The 27040-nt window shown below is 54.7% G+C and overlaps 2 protein-coding genes across 2 annotated transcripts; one reads left to right on the forward strand and one right to left on the reverse strand.

The window, feature by feature from the left end:
• The first annotated feature begins 13006 nt into the window (after positions 1-13006).
• Positions 13007-15397, forward strand: LOC138371565 (putative uncharacterized protein ENSP00000383309). The gene is made up of 2 exons (XM_069336449.1): positions 13007-14224; positions 14333-15397. The coding sequence occupies exons 1-2, from the start codon at positions 13007-13009 to the stop codon at positions 15395-15397; spliced, it is 2283 nt and encodes a 760-aa protein (XP_069192550.1).
• Positions 15398-15908: 511 nt separating this feature from the next.
• Positions 15909-26521, reverse strand: LOC138371566 (hornerin-like). The gene is made up of 4 exons (XM_069336450.1): positions 26102-26521; positions 25417-25830; positions 18971-22060; positions 15909-18875 (listed from the first exon to the last, which is right to left on the reverse strand). Exons 1-4 carry the CDS (start codon positions 26519-26521, stop codon positions 15909-15911), a joined length of 6891 nt encoding a protein of 2296 aa, XP_069192551.1.
• Positions 26522-27040: the final 519 nt, after the last annotated feature.

A 27040-nucleotide genomic window follows, 5' to 3' on the forward strand; every position in this document is an offset into this window, starting at 1 on the left:
GAGCAGGAACTACGGCATGATCTCCCGCACTACATCACTGAATGCCCAGTTATTAGACCTTTCAGACCAGTTGGCATGAGGTACCTGGAGCTTTGCAATTACTTTATTCACTCTCGTATTCTTGAAGATATCCTCACAGTATACCCAAAATTTGCCAGTGCAGGCTATTAAACACATGGCCCTGTATGACTAACCATCCTGCGAGATGGGGACTTGTATTACCACTGCTACCTTATTCAATCTTGTGTTGTTGATATCCTCAAAATGCATCCGGAGTCTGCCAGTGCAGACCGCTTATCACATGCCTCTGTATGACTAACCATCCTGTGTGATGGGGATTTTATAGCATCACCTAGTTAGCTTTTTTGACACACTGTACTCCACTTCATATAGTCTAGGGTAGCTGCACTAATGCAGATGTACCTCATAACTTAATAAAAAAAAAAATTGGTGTTTTCAGAGATTAACCTCCTAGAAATGTGTGTGTTCAGATGACAAAAGAGATGGTGAGTGTATGGAAGGAAGAGGGAAGGGTGACATGGGTAATTGTGTGACTATCCTAACCCATAACCAGAGGGTTTACACCCTTACCTCGAAATTATACTATATATTTAAGGGAGGAATATATTTTCACATATAAACCTAACATTCCCTAATTCAACCCTATACTATAATTTTGAGGTAAGGGGGGGAGGGGTCTAAACCCTCTGGTTATGGGTTAGGATAAGGAAAATTTGGTAAATGGTAATTAAATAGTTTTGGTGAGTTATGTCCCTTTCTAACTAAGGTTAGGTTAAGGATGGTTAAGTTAAATTGATGTAGAGAAAATTCCCATTATTATCATATTTTCCATTAACCTCCCTCCCCAGGTGATAAAGGTTGAGTTAAGAATGGTTGTATTGATGTGAAAAAATGCTACGAATATGATGCAATATTGAACCAAGATCTGTGTATCAGGGGGTTAGGTCCAGGACGGTTGGGTTGATACATAAACAACACTTTCTGCCCATAAATACAATAAATTTGAAGTTAGATAAAGGGAGGTTCCCTGGAAACACAAACCGAAACTGTCTCTATTTTCCGCTTGTTACAACTTGTAATAAAGTTGTTACATCTTGGCTTAACGTGTTTATGACGTATTAGAACGTTGTTACAACTTGCTATATTGGTTGTTATAACTGGTTAGGAAGTGTTAAAACTTGTTCGAACGTTGTACCAACGTCGTAGTTTCGGTGTGTGTTTGGCGGGGTTAGGTCCAGGGCGGTTGGGCTGATGCATAAACAACACTTTCTTCCCATAAATACAATAAATTTGAAGTTATATAAAGGGAAGTTACGTCCAAAACGGTTGAGTTGATACACAAACAACACGTTCTTCCCATATTTACGATAAATTTGAAGTTAGATGAAGGAAGGTTAGGTCCAGGACGGTTGGGTTGATGTGTAAAAACAAAAACACCTACCCGACAATATATCTACAATATTGAACACAATTCCCAGTTTTAAAGGAGAAGGGCTGTTAGGTCCATATCCAAAACAACACTTTTCTATGAATATGGTTACAATGTTCAACAAAGAACCTAGTAGGTTAGGCACAGTGTGGACAGGTTCATATCCAAAACTTCACTTTTCAAAGAAAATAGATAAAATATTCAACAAAGCTCCAAGAGTCGTGCAGGTTAGGCACGGGCATTTAGGTTCATATAAAAAAAAAACATCACTTCTCTGAATGTATGTCGTATCAGAGGTTAGCTTCAGGTTTAGATGGAATAGGTGAAAATGTGGGTAAATTGGGCTTAGGCTGTGCTATGATACACAACATTTAGGCATATTTGGTGGGAATTGTCTCCAATTTGGTATCGATAGCTTAAATTTCCCCAACTTTAATCAAATCTGCTAGGTCTGGGTTAGGTAGGGCTATGTAGGGTAGGTTGGAATACGTGAAAACTTGGGTAAAATGGTCTTTGGCTGTACTATGTAACAAAACATTTTGGGTATATTGGGTAGAAATTGTCTTAAATTAGGTTGATTTTAGGTGAGTAAACAAAAATTTCACGAACTTTAATCAAATCTAGCTTGGGATATGCTAGGTCAGGTTAGGGAAGGTTGTGTAGAGCAAGATGGAATAGGTGAAAACTTGAGTGAAATGAACTTTGGCTATGCTAAGATACAAAACATTTGGGTAAATTCGGTGGAAATTGGCTTAAATTAGGTTGAATTTAAGTGGGAAAGGCAGAAATTTCGCCAACTGTAATCAAATCTAACTTTGGATATGCCAGGTGAGACTGGGTAGGGTTGTATAGGGAAGGTGAAAACTCAGCTAAAATGAGCTTTGGCTGTGCTATGTTACAAAACATTTTTGGGTATATTTGGTGGAAATTGTCTTAAATTAGGTTAAATTTATGTGGGATAACTTAATTTTCGCCAACTTTAACCAAATCTAGGTTTGGATATGTTAGGATAGGTTGGGTAAGGTTGCGTAGGGTAGGATGGAATAGGAAATAATGTAGGTAAAAATGGGCTTTGGCGATGTTATGATACACAACATTTGGATATATTGGTGGGAATTGTCTTAAATTAGGTCGAATTTAGGTGACATAGCTTAAATTTCGTCAACTTTAACCAAATCTAGGTTTGGATATGCTAGGTTAGGTTAGGTTGCGTAGGGTAGGATGGAATAGGAGAAAATGTGGGTAAAAATGGGCTTTGGCAGTGCTATGATACACAACATTTGGATATATTGGTGGGAATTGTCTGAAATTAGGTCGAATTTAGGTGGCATAGCTTAAATTTCGCCGACTTTAACCAAATCCAGGTTTGGATATGCTAGGTCAGGTTAGGTGAGGTCGTGTAGGGAAGGACATATATAATATCTAAGGGGTAATGAACTAGCATGTTTATGAAATAGTGTAAATTTTCCTATTTGGGGTTCAAGCTATATGGCCAACTCATGTAATGTTTGGACAGAGGCGACATAGGCTTGTATGTGAGGATATGGGATGCTCATATTTAGTTAGTGTAGGTTTTGCTAGGTTGAATTTAGTCAAATTTGTGTAGTATAAGTAAATTTTTTGATAGATTTAGATGAATTTAGGTTTCAATAGGATGCATTTTGATATGATATAGCAAATTTTCTTAAAATTATCCTAGCAAATACTGACTTCACCTAACCCCACCTGCCCTAACATAACTAAGGCTAGAACAAATAAGTCTGTTAGATGGTTTGCATAAATAAATATGGGCGGCCTGATTGGAGAGGATGTAACAAGGACAAGGAAGGTATTAATAAGACATTAAAAACAATGGACATATGTTAGATGAATAGTTTAGCACAAATAATGTTGATATGTTAATGGATAATGAATGTGTTTTATATTGAGCTCATCGGAAGTTACATGCACCATTTTTATATGTGAAATTCTAACTTTTGGGGAGTTGGTTAAACTCAGTATATTATAAATTATGTCCTAAATATACCTAGAAAAATATCATGTAAATTGTGTATTGTTTGACCTAGTTGGTTGTGTTTGTATTTGTACATATACAGCACAATTAATATACTTGTGTATTAATTGTGCAGATTATGTATTTTGCATAAGTTGTATGATTATTGCAATTATGTATTGATTATTTCTATAAATTGTGTATTGTTTTGTGCAAGTTGTATATATTAATTGTATATATTTTTGTATGTGTATTTGTGGAAATTGTGTAGTTGAGAATTTAATGAATATGTGATAGTTATGTATTGTTCATATTTTGGTAAGTTGTGTATTGATTATATTTTTGAGCAAGTTGTGTAAATGTCGCAATTGTATTTGTGTAAATCGTGTATTTATGCTAGTTGTGTATTTTCATATTTCGGGTAGTTATGTATTGTATGTATTTGTGCTAGATATGTATTTGTGCAAGTTGTGTAATAATTATGAAAGCTGTGTAATATATGCGAAAGTTGTGTATTAATTGCGCATGTTGTGTAATTGCATATGGACGAATTGTTTATTTATACCTTTGTGTATTGATTGTCATTGTGCAAGTCGAGTAATTATATAGCAAGTTTTCTTGTAATAATTGTGCAAAGATGTATAATAATTACACAAATTGTGTAATAATTGTCCATGTTTTATAATAGTTTTTGTGCTAATAATGCATTTATGCAAGTTGTGTTTTTAATTTGTTGACGTGGAACTGGTGCAACTGTATTTTTGTGTTCAAATTGTGTATTTTGTGTAAGCACTGTAATCAGAAAAAATAGACATTAATGGTGTAAGGGTATTTTGGTTTATGAGACAATGTATGGGTATTTTGTGAAAATTATGTATATGAAATTGTGTAATTTTAGTGAAAGCCCATTTTTGATTGTCTAAATGCATAAGCATTTTGATATATTTGTGCAAATACCATACTTTGTGTAAATGTCATACTCTGAGCGTACATGCAATATTGTGTAAATGGTATATTTTTGTGTGCAACTGACATATTTTGTATGTAAATGTCATATTATTTTGTGTGATGATATATTTTGAGTGTAAATGCTGTATTTTCTGTGTATGGCATAAATTACATCTGATTAATGGGGGAAATGGTGGCAAAAAACTAGGCTATTCTCTATGAATGTATAGGTTGTGGAGTATGTGTAGGTATGTATGCTTGTATTTGCGAGTGTTGGTTTAGAAACAAGTTAACTGATTTGCGTAGCAAGACTAGGATTTTTTTTGAGGTGTAGAAATGATTAGCCTATGAATATAGTGGCTAACATCCAGCTGAGTTACTAGATGGATGAATTGAGGTGCGACATTTGGATAGCTATTTGATGGATGTGAGGACAGTTGACTAGCCTATGAACACAGCTACTAATCCGCTGTGCTGCCAGATGTGTGGTAACTACTTGTGGATTATAGTATGATATCTAGCTATAGGTTTTCATAATTGCTGTTGTGTATAAAACTAGAATGACAGCTATTTATTAAAACTAATATTGTAAACTAATACTTTAAGTGGGATCCCTTGGTTGTTTTAAGCATAGGGCGGACATGAATATGAATGAGATTGGGTGATGTGGGAACCGACCTGTGAGATTTATATATATTTAATTTATATGAATTTATATAGAATATATATTTACATTAATTTGTATACTTCGATAGCAATTTGTAGGATGATAAGTGGACTGTATTTCTGCAATAATCTCATAATCTCACAAATCGATCCTCTACACATTACGGGGGTTTATATTAATTGAATTTATATATATGCAGCCAATCAAACTACAGTATTAGACTACATACATTGAAGAGGTTCCTTATCTTATTTGTACAGCAGGCCTTAGTCCACCAGGTATAAACAGGATGTAGACACCACATTTTCCTCGTGTGAGGTAGCTTCCATCACCCTGGTAACTGATGCACAAAGCATGCTTCCTCGTCTTGACCTGTCAAAAGGGCGCTAGCTGTAAAGCCAGAATCCTAATATATGACAGCTATATCAGAGAAAACACTGTACATGGAACCTTAAAGACCTGGCTTAATTACCTTTAGTTTGAGGCGATCTTATGCTCTAACCAGCTCACCCTATCTAATGACATTAATGGCCATAAATGATAGATAAATGGGTTTCGGTAGAACACTTAACTTGAATTTGTTGACAGCGTGTTGATGATGGTACACCTTTGGTTTCCATAACACTTCGTCCAAGTAAATTTAACAGGAGCCGAATTGCTCCCATGCCTCTGGTCTCAGTATAAACAATGGCTGCCCACTGCCTCCTCCCTGACGCCTGGCTTACATTGTCCAGATTTCAGAAAGTGATAGAAGGGTCACATTTACTCTATTTTAATTCTGATAATTAAGTTAATTTATATGAGATGTTTTTATGATGGTAAAGTCCAAAGACTAATGTATTTAAGAATAATTCCCACCATAATAGGTGGTGAATTTATAACAGTATGTGGAATGATATCCCGTTTTCTATAGACGGAAATTCCACTACAATTACATTTTCTATGGGTAACTTGTTTATACAATACAGCAGCAATTATTATCTGTCTGTATGATATTATTAAATGGTGTCGGATTTTCCGACATAATTCCCCAGGGGCTGCTCACGGGTCGAAGACCTATTTAGAACAGACGAACACCGATACTCCTCCTTCGAATTATTTTATTAATTTGCTGTTAGTAGTTAGTAATCACACATTTGTGCGCCTGTTCGTACAGGACGGATGTCCCGTACTAGAGTTGCAGGGGTTGGAAGTCTAATGCGATTTCATTTCCCTGTTAACTCTTGAAAGGCTAAAATTCAAGCCTAATTACATATTATTTAACCCAGAAGACTGAATGTGATCAAATACTACAGTCAAGTATGATTCAGGGACTGCAGTGAGATCAGTGACATTAGATATAACTTGAAGTTTGTTCAGGTAACTGGTCACTGATATAGAAACACTGAGGCCCATGGAATACATCTTGATTAAATAATAAATGTATCAAATCAGTCATCAGATTTATTGGGGTTTAATTTAGTTAATTGATTCAGAAGATTGAATAGCTCATCATTAAAGTAAAGTATGGTTCTGAGACTGCAGTGGGTTCAGTGACATTGGTCGCAGTGACTTGTAGCTGTTTAAGCTACTGTTCACTGATTTGCCACTGAGGCCTCATGAACTCATCTTCAGCTTTAAATGATGATACTAACATCAACCTCTGTTGGTATAGTCAGCTGTAATCTCCTTAGTATAATGCTACTGGAGAAATATAATCAGCTGACAAATTTAGATTTCTACTGGTATTGTTTATCTGCAGCCATAGGTCTCCTCAGGCTTGATACTGGGCCTGAGAGTAATTTACCTCCTGCAGAATTTAACATGGTTATGCCCTGATATTTAGTTGGGCTACCGATGAATCGATGGCAATAGTCTGTCCCAACAAGGAGACCGAAGTCGGTGAGGTGATCAGACTTAATATTATCTGCCAATTTTATTCCTCTATTTCTCAGGAATTTGGCTGTTGCTCTCAGACCTTGAACTTGTAGGTCTACTGGTATTTTGTCCACCACAATGGCTTGTACTCTACAGACGTACCTGCCTAAACGTACTGATGGTTGTACCACCTGGTAGACTTGAGGTCCTGCATCTGTTACAAACCCTGAGATATTGAATGACATCTGGGCTACAGGCTTTAATTGTAGTTCATCTGCCAGCTTTTTAGTGACATATGTTCTCTGGGATCCTTGGTCAAACAACCCACGGGTATGGACCTTGGCCCTCTTATTCTGGATGGTAATTTGGGCAGTAGGCAAAGTCGTATTACCTTTAGACTTTGCCGATTGGACACTCTTTGTTTGTTGCACCTTGCAGTACTGTACAGTGGTGGGAATGCTATCTTCCACCTTGGGTCTTGAATACGTTAATTTCGTATATTTGCACAGTGCTGCATGGTGCCTACCTCTTCTACACCTGTTACAGGTGTTGAATTGGGTATCACAATAGTCAATGTTGTGTGACTTGAGACACCTTGAACATCTCCCTAATTCCTGGAGTCGCTCAATACGAGTGTCTCTGGTTGGATAATTAGCACAACAGTACGTTGAATGTTTCCTTTTGCAGAACATACATGTCCCCCAGCCTACTGCACGTTTGGAAATTACCGGTTTGGGTGAACTAGTAACAGTAGGCTTGGATGTTGCTGCTGCATTGTCAGATTTTCTGCAACTTGATGTTTGAGTAATTGACTGATGTTTATTTGGGGTAGTTGTTTTACCTTTTAAATGACTATTATTTTCTATTACTGAAGGCTTGCATGAGGCTTTAACTTCCTCATTTGCTCGTCGTTTGTTTATGATGGAATGTAAACCTTCAATGATGTCCTGTACTGTCAGGATGGTGTTATGTTGATGTGCATATAATTCATCTAGTATATCGCTGGACAATTTTCGTTGAAGGACTACTTTGGTCATCCATTCACTAGTAGTTATATCAACCTTAAGACTGAATGTTCTTAGTAGTGACTCAAACTCCATGCTGAAGGATTGTAATGAGTCAGCAGTCTGATCAGGTTGAGGTAAATCCAGCAATTGTAGTACTAGATGTATGACAGTTTTCTCATTGCCAGCATTATTCCTAGGAGGCTGAACTGGGAAATTAGTGCTGTCGCTATTTTCATTTACATTTTCTACTACTGGTTCAGCTTCACCTCTAGTTTGGAGGCATGTTAACTTAGTGGCCTTAGGTATTGGGTTTTCAGAATCCACAGAGACTGTGGATAAATTGTCTGAGAACTGCTTAATTTCTGGTGGTATAATATTGGGTGAAGCTGTAGTGGGTGAAGCTTTATCCTTGTTGATTAAAGGATCTAATCTGGCTTGACATTAATTCTCAAAAAGATCCAGATCATCCATAACATTATCTACTTTATTTGAAGTACTGGCTAATTGTTCTGATTCAATTATCCTGTGTAAATGTTCCAACCTGCCTTGAGTTTCTTCTTCATATTGTGCTAGGTCAGACAGGAATGGTTCCACATCTTCAACTACTATGTCGTCGTCGTCGCGGACCTGATTTTCGTAAGATTTCCTATTTGCTTTCAATATATGCAATTGGGTTTGAATCTGTAACAGTGGTATTTTCAACCTACGATAATTAATTACAGGCTCATATAACAACTGTTCATATTGGTCGAAATCTCTTGTTGACGTTTGCTTGCTATTAAAGCACGCTTTGCTTTCTGTGGATTAGTCATGGTGACTTGTTAATTGGGCACCACTGGCTCATAAATTGTGAGCAAGTACTGATGGTAGCCTAGGGTAAAATTCTGCACTCACTAGACTGTAATCCTACCTCTACTAGAGGTTAGCACTTAAAATTAATACACATTATATATATATATATATACAATCATACACACTAATGATTTGAGTGATAAACCAGTGTCACTGGAAGTACCTTTAGGTTAGCTCTTCTATATCACCCTAGGATGGAATAGACACTAATTAATCACTCAAAGGTGTAATGATCATAAGTAAATTATTATATATACAACTCAACTCGAGTTGATAAAAATTACACCCAAAATAGGGTCTGCACCATTCATTAATGGTGCTAGGTTGTCCAATATAGTACAACTGACAATGGTAATAATGGGACTAGGATGAATAATAAATAGTTCAACTAGTCCCTGGTAATATCCTACCCTGTTGTGGGATGGCAATTAGTAAATATTATACTGTGATCACTAGTGCAATATATATTAAATAATTCTCTATTTTGGAGAAATAATATACACAATTATTGATAATAGCCTCTTAATTAGCCTCTATGAAACTTCTAATATTATCAAGAAGTATTAAATATTATTAGTGACCTCGCGAAATAAACTCCACAAAATTCGTAGATAATCTCTCGCGAAATTTAACACCACGAAATCCGTGAACAATCTCGCGACACAGCCACTAATTTGGCTGGCTTCAATATTAGCGCTGTCATTTCACAGAATAACACGCCACCAAATTTGTGGGTGTGTATGAAACCGCTGATGAGGCTGATCTGAACTGAGCGGGGCTCGTGAACTCGCTTGAGGCAACGCCGCCGTCTTTGACTGCTGGCCTTTGTTTAAATCACACTGCACTAGTTATTTAATGAATCCACTGGTTAACTGGTTCATCCGGTACTAAGATGACCAAATGTGGGTTCAAAGGACCAAATAATCCGGTTTCGGAGGTCCAAAGAATTCGGTTTCGAAGGACCAAATAATGTGGGAACCGACCTGTGAGATTTATATTTATTTAATTTATATGAATTTATATAAAATTTATATTTACATTAATTTGTATACTTCGATAGCAATTTGTATGATGATAAGTGGACTGTATTTCTGCAATAATCTCACAAATCGATCCTCTACACATTAGGGGGGTTTATATTAATTGAATTTATATATATGCAGCCAATCAAACTACAGTATTAGACTACATACATTGAAGAGGTTCCTTATCTTATTTGTACAGCAGGCCTTAGTCCACCAGGTATAACCAGGATGTAGACACCACATTTTACTCATGTGAGGTAGCTTCCATCACCCTGGTAACTGATGCACAAAGCATGCTTCCTCGTCTTGACCTGTCAAAAGGGCGCTAGCTGTAAAGCCAGAATCCTAATATATGACAGCTATATCAGAGAAAACACTGTACATAGAACCTTAAAGACTTGGCTTAATTACCTTTAGTTTGAGGCAATCTTATGCTCTAACTGGCTCACCCTATCTAATGACATTAATGGCCATAAATGATAGATAAATGGGTTTCGGTAGAACACTTAACTTGAATTTGTTGACAGCGTGTTGATGATGGTACACCTTTGGTTTCCATAACACTTCGTCCAAGTAAATTTAACAGGAGCCGAATTGCTCCCATGCCTCTGGTCTCAGTATAAACAATGGCTGCCCACTGCCTCCTCCCTGACGCCTGGCTTACATTGTCCAGATTTCAGAAAGTGATAGAAGGGTCACATTTACTCTATTTTAATTCTGATAATTAAGTTAATTTATATGAGATGTTTTTATGATGGTAAAGTCCAAAGACTAATGTATTTAAGAATAATTCCCACAATAATAGGGGGTGAATTTATAACAGTATGTGGAATGATATCCCGTTTTCTATAGACGGAAATTCCACTACAATTACATTTTCTATGGGTAACTTGTTTATACAATACAGCAGCAATTATTATCTGTCTGTATGATATTATTAAATGGTGTCGGATTTTCCGACAGGTGGAGATATACAGGAGCCTCGTATGGGCCAATAGGACTTCTGCAGTTACCTTTATTCTTATGTTCAGCTCACCTACAATGCTGCCAGATGTACGATTCTGCTAAAATACCGGTATGACATTGGGCTGCTGTTATACTTTTGAACTTATCAGTGCTTAATGATTACAGTTGTAGATGACTAAAATGTATATTCTTAAACCTCTGATTAGGTTAGGTGGGGATGGTTAGTCTAGCCATTTTTTAATAATAACATAAAAAAAACAGTACATATGCCAGTAGGCATATGTACTGCCTACGACGGTGCTGGAACCAATCGTATCGTATTGGCGTATGCCTTTCCATTGGAGACTTTCAGCACTGTGGAGAGGGGGGGGGGGGGAACCTGCTGCCTGGGTAACAGCTTCTCCCCCGAATCAACCTACCCTGGCTTTGCGCCCTGGTAAGGCCACTCCAGACCGACACCCAGAGCGCGACTCCATAGTCTTCTGAGACTGATGGATGCCTACTAATATGCCAGTAGGATGCTAAAGGCCGCATTGGTCATCTGGTGACGTCATACATAGTTGACCAGTCAGGTGCTGTGATACCTTGACACTTATATGCTAATGGCCATCAATACCTTATCCCTATACCTAAGGTCGCTTTTCGTGATGTCGCTAAACAACAACGAGTCTGTATAATGTATTTGTTTGTTATGTAATAAGTTAGGTTAGGATGGTTTGATAGGGTTTATGAAATAAATAACAGAAAATAGGAGCAATGAGCGACAAATACGAGCTATTGTAGCTGAATATTGACTCGGATGAAGCACAGAATACAGTTGAGGTATTAAGCCTGATTAAGAGTTCACACTTATGTGTGAACCTCCTGGGATCTGCATTTAGCATGTTGACGCCTCGCATGACGTCAGAAAAGAAGGTAACTGCAGAAGGCCTTATTTCAAAACATGAGAGGATTGCTTTTACTGAATGAGTATTTCGATTTGTTATATTCTACAGCAAGGTGTGGGAGGCATGTTTTTTGAGCGAATGTGAGATGTGCATATACATTTATGCTGCAATATTGGATTAGGACTGAAATCGCATAGAAGTCGCCTTGCCTGGCAGGGGACTGTTTTCATACAAATGGATGATAGCAGGTTTTCATTTTTATTTTACCCAATGCTCAATAAGCAATCACCGAAGAAAGATTGACAAAGCTTAAATTACATTATCTAATAAGGCGAAGAAACAGAGGTGACATGATAGAGGGGTGAAGAATGAATGGACATGACAAAGGGGGATATTAATAGCCGATTAAAAGTATCAACACGAGACAGAACACGAAACAATAGGTATAAATTGGATAAGTTTAAGATTTAGGAAAAAAAAAATCCTGGTAAATACTGGTTCGGTAGCAAGGGGAGAACGCTGAGAAATATGCTAGTTCATGCACTGTGTTGATTCCCCTTTTGCAATGGACGATAATTGGAAGTAAATAGGAAATATAAAATAGACTAGGGTTGACGGTATTATACATTAGGTTTCAGGGTCACTGTTGTAACGCAAAACACACGACTCATAGACCGGCTTTTTAATCCCCTTGAACGTGCCTGTGCAGGAACGCTGAGCGGCTAGCTGATGACGTCATTGGTCATTAGCCATGTCTGTGCAAGGGTCACCGGGCTAACTCAAAACGGCTGTGCCACAACGCTGTAGTCGGAACGCTGCAGTCGGAACGCTGCAGTCGGAACGCTGCAGTCGGAACGCGGTAGTCGGAACGCGGTAGTCGGAACGCTGCAGTCGGAACGCTGCAGTCGGAACGCTGCAGTCGGAACGCTGTAGTCGGAACGCTGTAGTCGGAACGCTGCAGTCGGAACGCCGCAGTCGGAACGCCGCAGTCGGAACGCCGCAGTCGGAACGCCGCAGTCGGAACGCTGCAGTCGGAACGCTGCAGTCGGAACGCTGCAGTCGGAACGCCGCAGTCGGAACGCCGCAGTCGGAACGCCGCAGTCGGAACGCTGCAGTCGGAACGCTGCACTCAAAACGCTACAGTCGGAACGGTGCAGTCGGAACGCTGCAGTCGGAACGGTGCAGTCGGAACGCTGCAGTCGGAACGCTGCAGTCGGAACGCTGCAGTCGGAACGCTGCAGTCGGAACGCTGCAGTCGGAACGCTGCAGTCGGAAAAAGCAAAACTGTAGCGTTCTGACACACTTTATGCCGTGGGAGGCTGCCGTGGGAGGCCTGGTTTGAGACTGCGGTAGGATGGCTGGAGGGTGGCTGCCGTGGGAGACTGCCGTGGGAGGCTGCCGTGGGTGGCCTGGTGGGTGGCTGCCGTGGGAGGCCTGGTGGGTGGCAGCCACCCACAGCAACCTCCCACGGCAGCCTCTCACGGCAGCCTCCCACGGCAGCCACCCTCGGAAGCCACCCACAGCACCCTCCCACGGCAGCCACCCACGTCAGCCACCCACGTCAGCCACCCACGGCAGCCACCCTCGGCAGCCACCCACGTCAGCCACCCACGGCAGCCTCCCTCGGCAGCCACCAACGAGGCCTCCCACGGCAACCTCCCACGGCAGCCTCCCTCGGCACCCTCCCACGGCCGCCTCCCACGGCAGCCACCCACGGCAGCCTCCCACGGCAGCCTCCCACGGCAGCCTCCCACGGCAGCCACCCACGGCAGCCTCCCACGGCAGCCTCCCTCGGCACCCACCCACGGCAGCCTCCCACGGCAGCCTCCCACGGCAGCCTCCCACGGCAGCCACCCTCGGCACCCACCCACGGCAGCCACCCTCGGCAGCCACCCTCGGCAGCCACCCTCGGCAGCCACCCACGGCAGACTCCCACAGCAGCCACCCACAGCAGCCACCCACCAGGCCTCCCACGGTAGTCTCCCACGGTAGTCTCCCACGGCAGCCACCCACGGCAGCCACCCACGGCAGCCACCCACGGCAGCCACCCACGGCAGCCTCCCAAGGCAGCCACCCACGGCACCCTCCCACGGCAGCCACCCAGGGCACCCTCCCACGGCACCCTCCCACGGCACCCTCCCACGGCACCCTCCCACGGCAGCCACCCACGGCAGCTACCCACGGCAGCCACCCAGGGCACCCTCCCTCGGCACCCTCCCACGGCAGCCACCCACGGCAGCCACCCACGGAAGCTACCCACGGAAGCTACCCACGGCACCTTCCCACGGCAGCCACCCACGGCACCCTCCCACGGCACCCTCCCACGGCAGCCTCCCTCGGCAGCCTCCCTCGGCAGCCACCCACGGCAGCCACCCACGGCAGCCACCCACGGCAGCCACCCACGTCAGCCACCCACGGCAGCCACCAACGAGGCCTCCCACGGCAGCCACCCACGGCAGCCTCCCACGGCAGCCTCCCACGGCAGCCTCCCACGGCAGCCTCCCTCGGCACCCTCCCACGGCCGCCGCCCACGGCAGCTACCCACGGCAGCCACCCACGGCAGCCACCCACGGCAGCCTCCCACGGCAGCCTCCCACGGCAGCCTCCCTCGGCACCCTCCCACGGCAGCCACCCACGGCAGCCACCCACGGCAGCCTCCCACGGCAGCCTCCCACGGCAGCCACCCTCGGCAGCCTCCCACGGCAGCCACCCTCGGCAGCCACCCACGGCAGACTCCCACAGCAGCCACCCACAGCAGCCACCCACCAGGCCTCCCACGGCAGCCACCCACGGCAGCCACCCACGGCAGCCACCCACGGCAGCCACCCACGGCAGCCACCCACGGCAGCCACCCACGGCAGCCACCCAGGGCACCCTCCCACGGCAGCCACCCACGGCAGCCACCCACGGCAGCCACCCACGGCAGCCACCCAGGGCACCCTCCCACGGCAGCCACCCACGGCAGCTACCCACGGCAGCCACCCACGGCAGCCACCCAGGGCACCCTCCCTCGGCACCCTCCCACGGCAGCCACCCACGGCAGCCACCCACGGAAGCTACCCACGGCACCCTCCCACGGCAGCCACCCACGGCACCCTCCCACGGTAGCCTCCCTCGGCAGCCACCCACGGCAGCCACCCACGGCAGCCACCCACGGCAGCCTCCCTCAGCAGCCACCCACGGCAGCCACCCTCGGCAGCCACCCACGGCAGCCACCCACGGCAGCCACCCACGGCAGCCTCCCTCGGCAGCCTCCCTCGGCAGCCTCCCTCGGCAGCCACCCTCAGCAGCCACCCTCAGCAGCCACCCACGGCAGCCACCCACGGCAGCCACCCAGGGCACCCTCCCACGGCACCCACCCACGGCAGCCTCCCTCGGCAGCCTCCCTCGGCAGCCACCCTCGGTAGCCACCCAGGGCACCCTCCCACGGCAGCAACCCACGGCAGCCACCCACGGCAGCCACCCACGGCAGCCACCCACGGCAGCCTCCCTCAGCAGCCACCCACGGCAGCCACCCTCGGCAGCCACCCACGGCAGCCTCCCACGGCAGCCACCCACGGCAGCCACCCACGGCAGCCTCCCTCGGCAGCCTCCCTCGGCAGCCACCCTCAGCAGCCACCCTCAGAAGCCACCCACGGCAGCCACCCACGGCAGCCACCCAGGGCACCCTCCCACGGCACCCTCCCACGGCAGCCACCCACGGCAGCCACCCACGGCAGCCTCCCTCGGCAGCCACCCTCGGTAGCCACCCAGGGCACCCTCCCACGGCAGCAACCCACGGCAGCCACCCACGGCAGCCACCCACGGCAGCCACCCACGGCAGCCACCCTCGGCAGCCTCCCTCGGCAGCCTCCCTCGGCAGCCACCCACGGCACCCTCCCACGGCAGCCACCCACGGCACCCTCCCACGGCACCCTCCCACGGCAGCAACCCACAGCAGCCACCCACGGCAGCAACCCACGGCACCCTCCCACGGCAGCAACCCACGGCAGCCACCCACGGCAGCCACCCACGGCAGCCACCCACGGCAGCCACCCACGGCAGCCACCCACGGCAGCCACCCACGGCAGCTACCCACGGCAGCCACCCACGGCAGCCACCCACGTCAGCTACCCTCGGCAGCCACCGTCGGCAGCCACCCACGGCAGCCTCCCACGGCAGCCACCCACGGCAGCCACCCACGGCAGCCACCCACGTCAGCTACCTACAGCAGCCACCCACGTCAGCTACCTACAGCAGCCACCCACGTCAGCTACCTACAGCAGCCACCCACGGCAGCCTCCCACGGCAGCCTCCCACGGCAGCCTCCCACGGCAGCCTCCCACGTCAGCTACCCTCGGCAGCCACCCACGGCAGCCTCCCACAGCAGCCACCCTCGGCAGACTCCCACAGCAGCTACCCACGGCAGCCACCCACCAGGCCTCCCACGGTAGTCTCTCACAGCAGCCACCCACGGCAGCCACCCACGGCAGCCACCCACGGCAGCCTCCCTCGGTAGCCACCCACGGCAGCCACCCACGGCAGCCACCCACGGCAGCCACCCACGGCAGCCTCCCAAGGCAGCCACCCACGGCAGCCTCCCTCGGCAGCCACCCTCGGCAGCCACCTTCGGCAGCCACCCTCGGCAGCCACCCACGGCAGCCTCCCTCAGCAGCCACCCTCGGCAGCCACCTTCGGCAGCCACCCTCGGCAGCCACCCACGGCAGCCACCCTCGGCAGCCACCCACGGCAGCCACCCACGGACGCTTCCCACGGCACCTTCCCACGGCACCTTCCCACGGCAGCCACCCTCGGTACCCTCCCACGGCAGCCACCCACGGCAGCCACCCACGGCAGCCTCCCACGGCAGCCACCCACAGCAGCCACCCACGGCAGCCTCCCACGGCACCCTCCCACGGCACCCTCCCACGGCAGCAACCCACGGCAGACTCCCACGGCAGCCACCCACGGCAGCCACCCTCGGCAGCCACCTTCGGCAGCCACCCTCGGCAGCCACCCACAGCAGCCACCCACAGCAGCCACCCACCCACGACACCTGCCCAAGGCACCCTCCCACGGCAGCCACCCACCAGGCCTCCCACGGCTGCCGTGGGTTGCTGCCGTGGGAGGCCTGGTTGGTGTCTGCCGTGGGTGGCTGCGGTGCGTGGCTGCCGTGGGAGGCTGCCATGGGAGGCTGCCGTGGGTGGCTGCCGTGGGAGGCTGCGTGGGTGGCTGCCGAGGGTGGCTGCCGTGGGAGGCTGCCTTGGGTGGCTGCCGTGGGTGGCTGCCGTGGGTGGCTGCCGTGTGAGGCTGCCGTGTGAGGCTGCCGTGGGTGGCTGCCGAGGGTGGCTGCTGTGGGTGGCAGCCGAGGGAGGCTGCCATGGGAGGTCTGGAGGGTGGCTGCCGTGGGAGGCTGCCTTGGGTGGCTGCCGAAGGTAGCTGCCGAGGGTGGCTGCCGAGGGTGGCTGCCGTGGGTGGCTGCCGTGGGTGGCTGCTGTAGGAGGCTGCCATGGGTGGCTGCTGTGGGTGGCTGCTGTGGGTGGCTGCTGTGGGAGGCTGCTGTGGGTGTCTGCCGAGGGTGGCTGCCGTGGGAGGCTGCCTTGGGTGGCTGCCTTGGGTGGCTGCTGTGGGTGGCTGCCGTGAGAGGCTGCCATGGGAGGTCTGGAGGGTGGCTGACGTGGGTGGCTGCCGTGGGAGGCTGCCGAGGGTGGCTGCCGTGGGTGGCTGCCGTGGAAGGCTGCCGAGGGTGGCTGCCGAAGAAGGCTGCCGAGGGTGGCTGCCGTGGGAGGCTGCCGAGGGTGGCTGCCGTGGGTGGCTGCCGTGGGAGGCTGCCGAGGGTGGCTGCCGTGGGTGGCTGCCGAGGGTGGCTGCCGAGGGAGTCTGCCGTGGGTGGCGTCCGAGGGAGGCTGCCGAGGGTGGCTGCCGAGGAAGGCTGCCGAGGGTGGCTGCCGTGGGTGGCTGCCGTGGGTGGCTGCCGAGGAAGGTTGCCGAGGGTGGCTGCCGTGGGTGGCTGACGTGGGTGGCTGAAGAGGGAGGCTGCCGAGGGAGGCTACCGTTTGTGGCTGCCGTGGGTGGCTGCCGAGGGAGGCTGCCGAGGGAGGCTGCCGAGGGAGTCTGCCGTGGGTGGCTGCCGAGGGAGGCTGCCGAGGGTGGCTGCCGTGGGTGGCTGCCGTGGGTGGCTGCCGAGGAAGGCTGCCGAGGAAGGCTGCCGAGGGAGGCTGCCGAGGGTGGCTGCCGTGGGTGGCTGCCGTGGGAGGTCTGGAGGGTGGCTGCCGTGGGTGGCTGCCGTGGGTGGCTGCCGAGGGAGGCTGCCGAGGGTGGCTGCCGTGGGTGGCTGCCGAGGAAGGCTGCCGAGGGAGTCTGCCGTGGGTGGCTGCCGAGGGAGGCTGCCGAGGGTGGCTGCCGAGGGAGGCTGCCGAGGGTGGCTGCCGAGGAAGGCTGCCGAGGGTGGCTGCCGAGGGAGGCTGCCGTGGGTGGCTGCCGAGGAAGGCTGCCGAGGGAGGCTGAAGAGGGTGGCTGCCGAGGGAGGCTGCCGAGGGAGGCTGCCGAGGGTGGCTGCCGTGGGTGGCTGCCGTGGGTGGCTGCCGAGGGTGCCTGCCGTGGGTGCCTGCCGAGGGAGGCTGCCGTGGGTGGCTGCCGTGGGTGGCTGCCGTGGGAGGCTGCCGTGGGAGGCTGCAGAGGGAGGCTGCAGAGGGAGGCTGCAGAGGGAGGCTACCGTGGGTGGCTACCGTGGGTGGCTGCCGTGGGTGGCTGCCGTGGGTGGCTGCCATGGGAGGCTGCCGTGGGAGGCTGCCGAGGGAGGCTGCCGTGGGAGGCGGCCGTGGGAGGCTGCCGTGGGAGGCTGCAGAGGGAGGCTGCAGAGGGAGGCTGCCGAGGGTGGCTGCCGAGGGTGCCTGCCGAGGGAGGCTGCCGTGGGTGGCTGCCGAGGGTGCCTGCCGTGGGTGCCTGCCGAGGGAGGCTGCCGAGGGAGGCTGCCGTGGGTGGCTGCCGAGGGAGGCTGCCGTGGGAGGCTGCCGTGGGAGGCTGCCGAGGGTGGCTACCGTGGGTGGCTGCCGTGGGTGGCTGCCGTGGGTGGCTGCCGAGGGAGGCTGCCGAGGGAGGCTGCCGAGGGTGGCTGCCGTGGGTGGCTGCCGTGGGTGCCTGCCGTTGGAGGCTGCCGTGGGAGGCTGCCGAGGGAGGCTGCAGAGGGAGGCTGCCGAGGGAGGCTGCCGAGGGAGGCTGCCGTGGGTGGCTGCCGAGGGAGGCTGCCGAGGGAGGCTGCCGTGGGTGGCTGCCGTGGGAGGCTGCCGAGGGAGGCTGCCGAGGGAGGCTACCGAGGGTGGCTGCCGAGGGAGGCTACCGAGGGTGGCTGCCGTGGGAGGCTGCCGAGGGTGGCTGCCGAGGGTGGCTGCCGAGGGTGGCTGCCGTGGGTGGCTGCCGTGGGAGGCTGCCGTGGGTGGCTGCCGATGGTGGCTGCCGAGGGTGGCTGCCGTGGGAGGCTGCCGTGGGTGGCTGCCGAGGGAGGCTGCCGAGGGAGGCTACCGAGGGTGGCTGCCGTGGGAGGCTGCCTTGGGTGGCTGCCGTGGGTGGCTGCCGTGGGAGGCTGCCGTGGGTGGCTGCCGATGGTGGCTGCCGAGGGTGGCTGCCATGGGAGGCTCCCGTGGGAGGCTCCCGTGGGAGGCTGCCGTGGGAGGCTGCCGAGGGTGGCTGCCGTGGGAGGCTGCCGAGGGAGGCTGCCGAGGGAGGCTGCCGTGGGTGGCTGCCGTGGGTGGCTGCCGTGGGAGGCTGCCGTGGGAGGCTGCCGTGGGAGGCTGCCGTGGGAGGCTGCAGAGGGAGGCTGCAGAGGGAGGCTGCAGAGGGAGGCTGCCGAGGGAGGCTGCCGAGGGAGGCTGCCGTGGGTGGCTGCCGTGGGTGGCTGCCGTGGGTGGCTGCAGAGGGAGGCTGCCGAGGGTGGCTGCCGTGGGTGGCTGCCGTGGGTGGCTGCCGAGGGAGGCTGCCATGGGAAGCTGCCGAGGGTGGCTGCCGAGGGAGGCTGCCGAGGGTGGCTGCCGTTGGAGGCTGCCGTTGGAGGCTGCCGAGGGAGGCTGCAGAGGGAGGCTGCCGAGGGAGGCTGCCGAGGGAGGCTGCCATGGGAAGCTGCCGAGGGTGGCTGCCGAGGGAGGCTGCCGAGGGTGGCTGCCGTTGGAGGCTGCCGTTGGAGGCTGCCGAGGGAGGCTGCAGAGGGAGGCTGCCGAGGGAGGCTGCCGAGGGAGGCTGCCGTTGGAGGCTGCCGAGGGAGGCTGCCGTGGGTGGCTGCCGTGGGTGGCTGCCGAGGGAGGCTGCCGTGGGTGGCTGCCGAGGGTGCCTGCAGAGGGAGGCTGCAGAGGGAGGCTGCAGAGGGTGCCTGCCGAGGGTGGCTGCCGAGGGTGCCTGCCGAGGGAGGCTGCCGTGGGTGGCTGCCGAGGGTGCCTGTCGTGGGTGCCTGCCGAGGGAGGCTGCCGAGGGAGGCTGCCGTGGGTGGCTGCCGAGGGAGGCTGCCGAGGGAGGCTGCCGTGGGAGGCTGCCGAGGGTGGCTACCGTGGGTGGCTGCCGTGGGTGGCTGCCGTGGGTGGCTGCCGAGGGAGGCTGCCGAGGGAGGCTGCCGAGGGTGGCTGCCGTGGGTGGCTGCCGTGGGTGGCTGCCGTTGGAGGCTGCCGTGGGAGGCTGCCGTGGGAGGCTGCCGAGGGAGGCTGCAGAGGGAGGCTGCCGAGGGTGGCTGCCGAGGGAGGCTCCCGTGGGAGGCTGCCGAGGGAGGCTGCCGATGGTGGCTGCCGAGGGTGGCTGCCGTGGGAGGCTCCCGTGGGAGGCTGCCGAGGGAGGCTGCCATGGGAGGCTGCCGAGGGAGGCTGCCGTGGGTGGCTGCCGTGGGTGGCTGCCGTGGGTGGCTGCCTTGGGTGGCTGCCGTGGGTGGCTGCCGTGGGTGGCTGCCGTGGGAGGCTGCCGTGGGAGGCTGCCGTGGGAGGCTGCCGAGGGAGGCTGCCGAGGGTGGCTGCCGAGGGTGGCTGCCGTGGGAGGCTGCCGAGGGAGGCTGCCGAGGGTGGCTGCCGAGGGTGGCTGCCGAGGGAGGCTGCCGTGGGAGGCTGCCGAGGGTGGCTGCCGAGGGTGGCTGCCGTGGGAGGCTCCCGTGGGAGGCTGCCGAGGGTGGCTGGCGAGGGTGGCTGCCATGGGAGGCTGCCGAGGGAGGCTGCCATGGGAGGCTGCCATGGGAGGCTGCCGAGGGAGGCTGCCGTGGGTGGCTGCCGTGGGTGGCTGCCGTGGGAGGCTGCCGTGGGAGGCTGCAGAGGGAGGCTGCAGAGGGAGGCTGCCGAGTGTGGCTGCCGAGGGAGGCTGCAGAGGGAGGCTGCCGAGGGTGGCTGCCGAGGGAGGCTGCCGTGGGTGGCTGCCGAGGGTGCCTGCCGTGGGTGGCTGCCGAGGGAGGGTGCCGTGGGAGGCTGCCGTGGGAGGCTGCAGAGGGAGGCTGCCGAGGGTGGCTACCGTGGGTGGCTGCCGTGGGTGGCTGCCATGGGAAGCTGCCGAGGGAGGCTGCCGAGGGTGGCTGCCGTGGGTGGCTGCCATGGGAAGCTGCCGAGGGAGGCTGCCGAGGGAGGCTGCCGAGGGTGGCTGCCGTGGGTGGCTGCCGTTGGAGGCTGCCGTGGGAGGCTGCCGAGGGAGGCTGCAGAGGGAGGCTGCCGAGGGAGGCTGCCGAGGGAGGCTGCCGTGGGTGGCTGCCGAGGGAGGCTGCCGAGGGTGGCTGCCGAGGGTGGCTGCCGTGGGAGGCTGCCGAGGGAGGCTGCCGTGGGTGGCTGCCGTGGGAGGCTGCCGAGGGAGGCTGCCGAGGGAGGCTACCGAGGGTGGCTGCCGAGGGAGGCTGCCGTGGGAGGCTGCCGTGGGAGGCTGCCGAGGGTGGCTGCCTTGGGTGGCTGCCTTGGGTGGCTGCCTTGGGTGGCTGCCGTGGGTGGCTGCCGTGGGAGGCTGCCGTGGGAGGCTGCCGATGGTGGCTGCCGAGGGTGGCTGCCGTGGGAAGCTCCCGTGGGAGGCTGCCGAGGGAGGCTGGCGAGGGTGGCTGCCGAGGGTGGCTGCCGTGGGAGGCTGCCGAGGGAGGCTGCCGTGGGTGGCTGCCGTGGGTGGCTGCCGTGGGTGGCTGCCGTGGGTGGCTGCCGTGGGTGGCTGCCGTGGGAGGCTGCCGTGGGAGGCTGCAGAGGGAGGCTGCAGAGGGAGGCTGCCGAGGGTGGCTGCCGAGGGTGGCTACCGTGGGTGGCTGCCGAGGGAGGCTGCCGAGGGTGGCTGCCGTGGGTGGCTGCCATGGGAAGCTGCCGAGGGAGGCTGCCGTTGGAGGCTGCCGTGGGAGGCTGCCGAGGGAGGCTGCAGAGGGAGGCTGCCGAGGGAGGCTGCCGTGGGTGGCTGCCGTGGGAGGCTGCCGTGGGAGGCTGCCGAGGGAGGCTGCCGAGGGAGGCTGCCGTTGGAGGCTGCCGTGGGTGGCTGCCGTGGGAGGCTGCCGAGGGAGGCTGCCGTGGGTGGCTGCCGTGGGTGGCTGCCGTGGGAGGCTGCCGTGGGTGGCTGCCGTGGGAGGCTACCGAGGGTGGCTACCGAGGGAGGCTACCGAGGGTGGCTGCCGTGGGAGGCTGCCGAGGGAGGCTACCGAGGTTGGCTGCCGTGGGAGGCTGCCGTGGGTGGCTGCCGTGGGTGGCTGCCGTGGGTGGCTGCCGTGGGAGGCTGCCGTGGGAGGCTGCCGTGGGTGGCTGCCGTGGGAGGCTGCCGTGGGAGGCTGCCGTGGGTGGCTGCCGTGGGTGGCTGCCGAGGGTGGCTGCCGAGGGAGGCTGCCGAGGGAGGCTGCCGTGGGTGGCTGCCGAGGGTGGCTGCCGAGGGAGGCTGCCGAGGGAGGCTGCCGAGGGTGGCTGCCGTGGGAGGCTGCCGAGGGAGGCTGCCGTGGGTGGCTGCCGAGGGAGGCTGCCGAGGGTGGCTGCCGTGGGAGGCTGCCGAGGGAGGCTGCCGAGGGAGGCTGCCGAGGGAGGCTGCCGAGGGAGGCTGCCGAGGGTGGCTGCCGTGGGTGGCTGCCGAGGGCGGCTGCCGTGGGTGGCTGCCGAGGGAGGCTGCCGAGGGAGGCTGCCGAGGGAGGCTGCCGTGGGTGGCTGCCGAGGGTGGCTGCCGTGGGTGGCTGCCGAGGGTGGCTGCCGTGGGTGGCTGCCGAGGGTGGCTGCCGAGGGTGGCTGCCGTGGGTGGCTGCCGAGGGAGGCTGCCGAGGGAGGCTGCCGAGGGAGGCTGCCGAGGGTGCCTGCCGTGGGTGCCTGCCATGGGAGGCTGCTGAGGGTGGCTGCCGAGTGTGGCTGCCGTGCGTGGCTGCCGACTGCCGTGGGAGGCTGCCGATGGAGGCTGCCGATGGAGGCTGCAGAGGGAGGCTGCCGATGGAGGCTGCCGAGGGAGGCTGCCGTGGGTGGCTGCCGTGGGTGGCTGCCGAGGGAGGCTGCCGAGGGAGGCTGCCGAGGGTGGCTGCCGTGGGAGGCTGCCGTGGGAGGCTGCCGTGGGTGGCTGCCGTGGGAGGCTGCCGAGGGTGGCTGCCGTGGGTGGCTGCCGTGGGTGGCTGCCGTGGGTGGCTGCCGTGGGAGGCTGCCGTGGGTGGCTGCCGAGGGTGGCTGCCGAGGGAGGCTGCCGAGGGTGGCTGCCGAGGGAGGCTGCCGTGGGTGGCTGCCGAGGGTGGCTGCCGAGGGAGCCTGCCGTGGGAGGCTGCCGAGGGAGGCTGCCGTGGGAGGCTGCCGTGGGGAGCTGCCGTGGGAGGCTGCCGTGGGTGGCTGCCGTGGGTGGCTGCCGTGGGTGGCTGCCGTGGGTGGCTGCCGTGGGTGGCTGCCGAGGGAGGCTGCCGAGGGAGGCTGCCGTGGGTGGCTGCCGTGTGTGGCTGCCGAGGGAGGCTGCCTTGGGTGGCTGCCGTGGGTGGCTGCCGAGGGTGGCTGCCGAGGGAGGCTGCCGAGGGAGGCTGCCGTGGGTGGCTGCCGTGGGAGGCTGCCGTGGGTGGCTGCCGTGGGTGGCTGCCGTGGGTGGCTGCCGTGGGAGGCTGCCGTGGGAGGCTGCCGTGGGTGGCTGCCGTGGGAGGCTGCCGTGGGTGGCTGCCGTGGGAGGCTGCCGTGGGTGGCTGCCGTGGGTGGCTGCCGTGGGTGGCTGCCGTGGGTGGCTGCCGTGGGTGGCTGCCGAGGGAGGCTGCCGTGGGAGGCTGCCGTGGGAGGCTGCCGTGGGAGGCTGCCGTGGGTGGCTGCCGAGGGAGGCTGCCGTGGGTGGCTGCCGTGGGTGGCTGCCGTGGGTGGCTGCCGTGGGTGGCTGCCGTGGGTGGCTGCCGAGGGAGGCTGCCGTGGGTGGCTGCCGTGGGTGGCTGCCGTGGGTGGCTGCCGTGGGTGGCTGCCGTGGGTGGCTGCCGAGGGTGGCTGCCGTGGGTGGCTGCCGTGGGTGGCTGCCGTGGGTGGCTGCCGAGGGAGGCTGCCGTGGGTGGCTGCCGAGGGAGGCTGCCGTGGGTGGCTGCCGAGGGTGGCTGCCGTGGGTGGCTGCCGAGGGTGGCTGCCGAGGGAGGCTGCCGTGGGTGGCTGCCGAGGGAGGCTGCCGTGGGTGGCTGCCGTGGGTGGCTGCCGTGGGTGGCTGCCGTGGGTGGCTGCCGATGGTGGCTGCCGTGGGTGGCTGCCGTGGGTGGCTGCCGAGGGAGGCTGCCGTGGGTGGCTGCCGAGGGTGGCTGCCGTGGGTGGCTGCCGTGGGTGGCTGCCGTGGGAGGCTGCCGTGGGTGGCTGCCGTGGGAGGCTGCCGTGGGAGGCTGCCATTGGGAGCTGCCGTGGGTGGCTGCCGTGGGTGGCTGCCGAGGGAGGCTGCCGTGGGTGGCTGCCGTGGGTGGCTGCCATGGGGAGCTGCCGTGGGTGGCATGGAGGGTGGCTGATGTGTGAATGTCTACCCTTCCCATCCCCACCCCCCTCCCCTTCCCTTCCCATCCCCACCCCCCTCCCCTTCCCTTCCCATCCCCACCCCCTACCCTTCCATTCCCCCCTACCCTTTCATTACATAAGTTTGTACCATTCTATTAATGCTGTCTCCATACGCATACATGCTCCATTGGTGCAGGATGTAGTATATAAGGAGGACACTATCTTGGTGAAAGGCAATAATATTATATAAATCAAGTCGGTTGTCATATGTTAACATTAAGAAATTTTCTCTTTTATTTAGACTGCAATTTGAGGAGAGATCATTCCAACAAGTGTGGGGAAGATTTGTATAGGAATGAGGATCATTACTATCATTGCGGACCAGAGGAAAACTATGAGTTTAAGACTCACAAATAATGTCTAAGCGAATATTTCTAGCAAGGGATGTAGGTAATTAAAATCATACTGATCAAAACTCTCCAGGCTTGTCTTGGGATTAATATAAATGTCCTGTTGGTAACAAATGCGAGCCTCTTCTAATATGTGCGTTCGTCTCCAACCTAACTCCTGCCAGCTTTATTCGATTAACACTGAAAGATAAATATCTTATTTGGTTTCTTGATACCGACTGAGCAAGCCCGTTTCGTACGTGTCAATCAAATTATGGCATGAGGCAAGATACTGGTAGAAATTCAATTGTTTTATCTAAGACGCCAAAAGTATGTGAATAAAGTGTTTTGCTGTGATCTCACGTTCCTCTGTTTTTCTTGTTTACATGGAAGGCATTATCAGGATAGATCATACACACAGATGCCGCGTAGATATGTGAAGGTATGAAGACCAAATATGCAATGGTCTGCCATAGAAAAATTGTGCCCTAAACAAATGCCTACAACATATATGCGCGTAGTCTTGCCTTGGGATGGAGGTCATCAAACGCTACAAGTTGTATATTACTTGCAAAATTCACCACGAAAAAAGGGTAATTTGCCTCGACTACATCAGCGTGTAGCCTAATCCGCTTTCCTAGTAGTTTCTTCAGTGACCTCGTGCCTTCATCTTTCACACTTTCCTCTATAATCATGTCATATACAGTCTCAGATAAGTCGTCAGCACACGAGTTCGTCAGCGTCAACTCATTTTCGTCAAAGGATTCTAAGAAGTCTATCTTTCTGTCAAAGGTGCGGAACCTGCTCATTTCCATGTTCTCCAGACGGTGCTCCAGCTCGTCCTGTGGCTCGTCCTGTGGCTCGTCCTGTGGCTTGTCCTCTGGCTCGTCCTGTGGTTTGTCCTCCAACTTGTCCTCAGAATCGTCCTCAGACTCGTCCAGCTATAGGAACGGCTACAAGTGCGGCCACACGCCCCAAAAGTCCTCCTTCTTGTTCCGCAACTCGTTCCACAGGGCTTTCCTCCGCTTCTAGACATTAATAGAGTGTTCCTAGGTGGTCGCCTTCACTATTCTTGTGATAGGGTCCCAGATCACCGGGAAGAGTATTAGCAGTATAAAGACGGCCAGGGACACCACCAGGACCGCGGTCATGTGGTTACTGATGAACTAAAGGATCCTCCAGAAGGCGGCCGTCGCTAAGGCGCCCCGTGACCATCAAGGACCTCAAGGTCCTGCCGAGGAGACACGCAAGCTCCTTCAGCATGTTCCCGGAGGCGTCCGTCGCTAAGACGGCCGGGTCCTTCAAGGACCTCAAGGTCTTGCCGAGGAGACACGCAAGCTCCTTAAGGATCCTCCAGGAGGCGTCCGTCACTAAGACGCCCGTGACCTTCAAGGTCCTGCCGAGGAGACACGCAAGCCCCTTCAGCATGTTCCCGGAGGCGTCCGTCGCTAAGACGGCCGGGTCCTTCAAGGACCTCAAGGTCCTGCCGAGGGGACACCCAGGCTCCTTAAAGATCCTCCAGGAGGCTAACCAGCCGAGGAGATAATCCAGCCCCTGACGGATGCTGTAGAAGGCGGCTTCTAGAAGTTCGCAGAAGAACTCGTTCAGCGCCGCATACACCCACGGGTCCATAACAATGCGGCACAGGAGTAAGAACGAGGACCACGCCACTTCCTAGGCGAAAAACTCCATTTGTTAAGAATTTTCTTTTTGTAATTTATTATAATTTACATAAAATAATTGCATATTAAGTGTACAAAAAACAGAGATGTACATTCCTATGTTACTGGAGAACCGGGCCGCGGGAACGCTATAAGCCCGAAATCATCATCTCTCAAGATAACTTCATGAAGAGGGAGGGAGAGACGGTGGGAGACCTCTCCTTCACTACCACAATCCTCCCTTCCCCGTCCCATGTTGGGTTCCTGTTGAGTCCCTGTCCCAAGGTTTAGCTTGCTCTCGACGGCTATAACAAGGTCTGGCTGAATTATAGCTTGCTATGGTCCGAAATCTCGAGCCCTAACTTGGTTTTATCGTAATTTGACTGGTCAGACAATTGCTTATTCAAGGTGGCCTTCTCTTGGTCTGATAGTGGTACAACCATGAAAGTGATATGTATTCTAATGGGCCATAAGACTCTCCATTCTGGAG

Source organism: Procambarus clarkii, chromosome 36, assembly GCF_040958095.1.
Source record: "Procambarus clarkii isolate CNS0578487 chromosome 36, FALCON_Pclarkii_2.0, whole genome shotgun sequence".
In the NCBI taxonomy this organism is placed as follows: Eukaryota; Metazoa; Arthropoda; class Malacostraca; order Decapoda; family Cambaridae; genus Procambarus; species Procambarus clarkii.

Excerpts from the sequence above, each read along its gene's own strand:
- LOC138371565 (XM_069336449.1), top strand. The coding sequence starts at position 13,007 with ATGGCTGGAGGGTGGCTGCCGTGGGAGACTGCCGTGGGAGGCTGCCGT. Across the intron at positions 14,225-14,332 it reads ACCCACGGCAGCCACCCACG|CCACCCTCGGCAGCCTCCCA; the intron begins GCAGCCTCCCAC and ends CTCCCACGGCAG.
- LOC138371566 (XM_069336450.1), bottom strand. The coding sequence starts at position 26,521 with ATGGACCCGTGGGTGTATGCGGCGCTGAACGAGTTCTTCTGCGAACTT. Across the intron at positions 25,831-26,101 it reads GGACCTTGAGGTCCTTGATG|CTGGACGAGTCTGAGGACGA; the intron begins GTCACGGGGCGC and ends CCGTTCCTATAG. Across the intron at positions 22,061-25,416 it reads TTGATGACCTCCATCCCAAG|CCTCCCTCGGCAGCCTCCCT; the intron begins GCAAGACTACGC and ends CTCCAACGGCAG.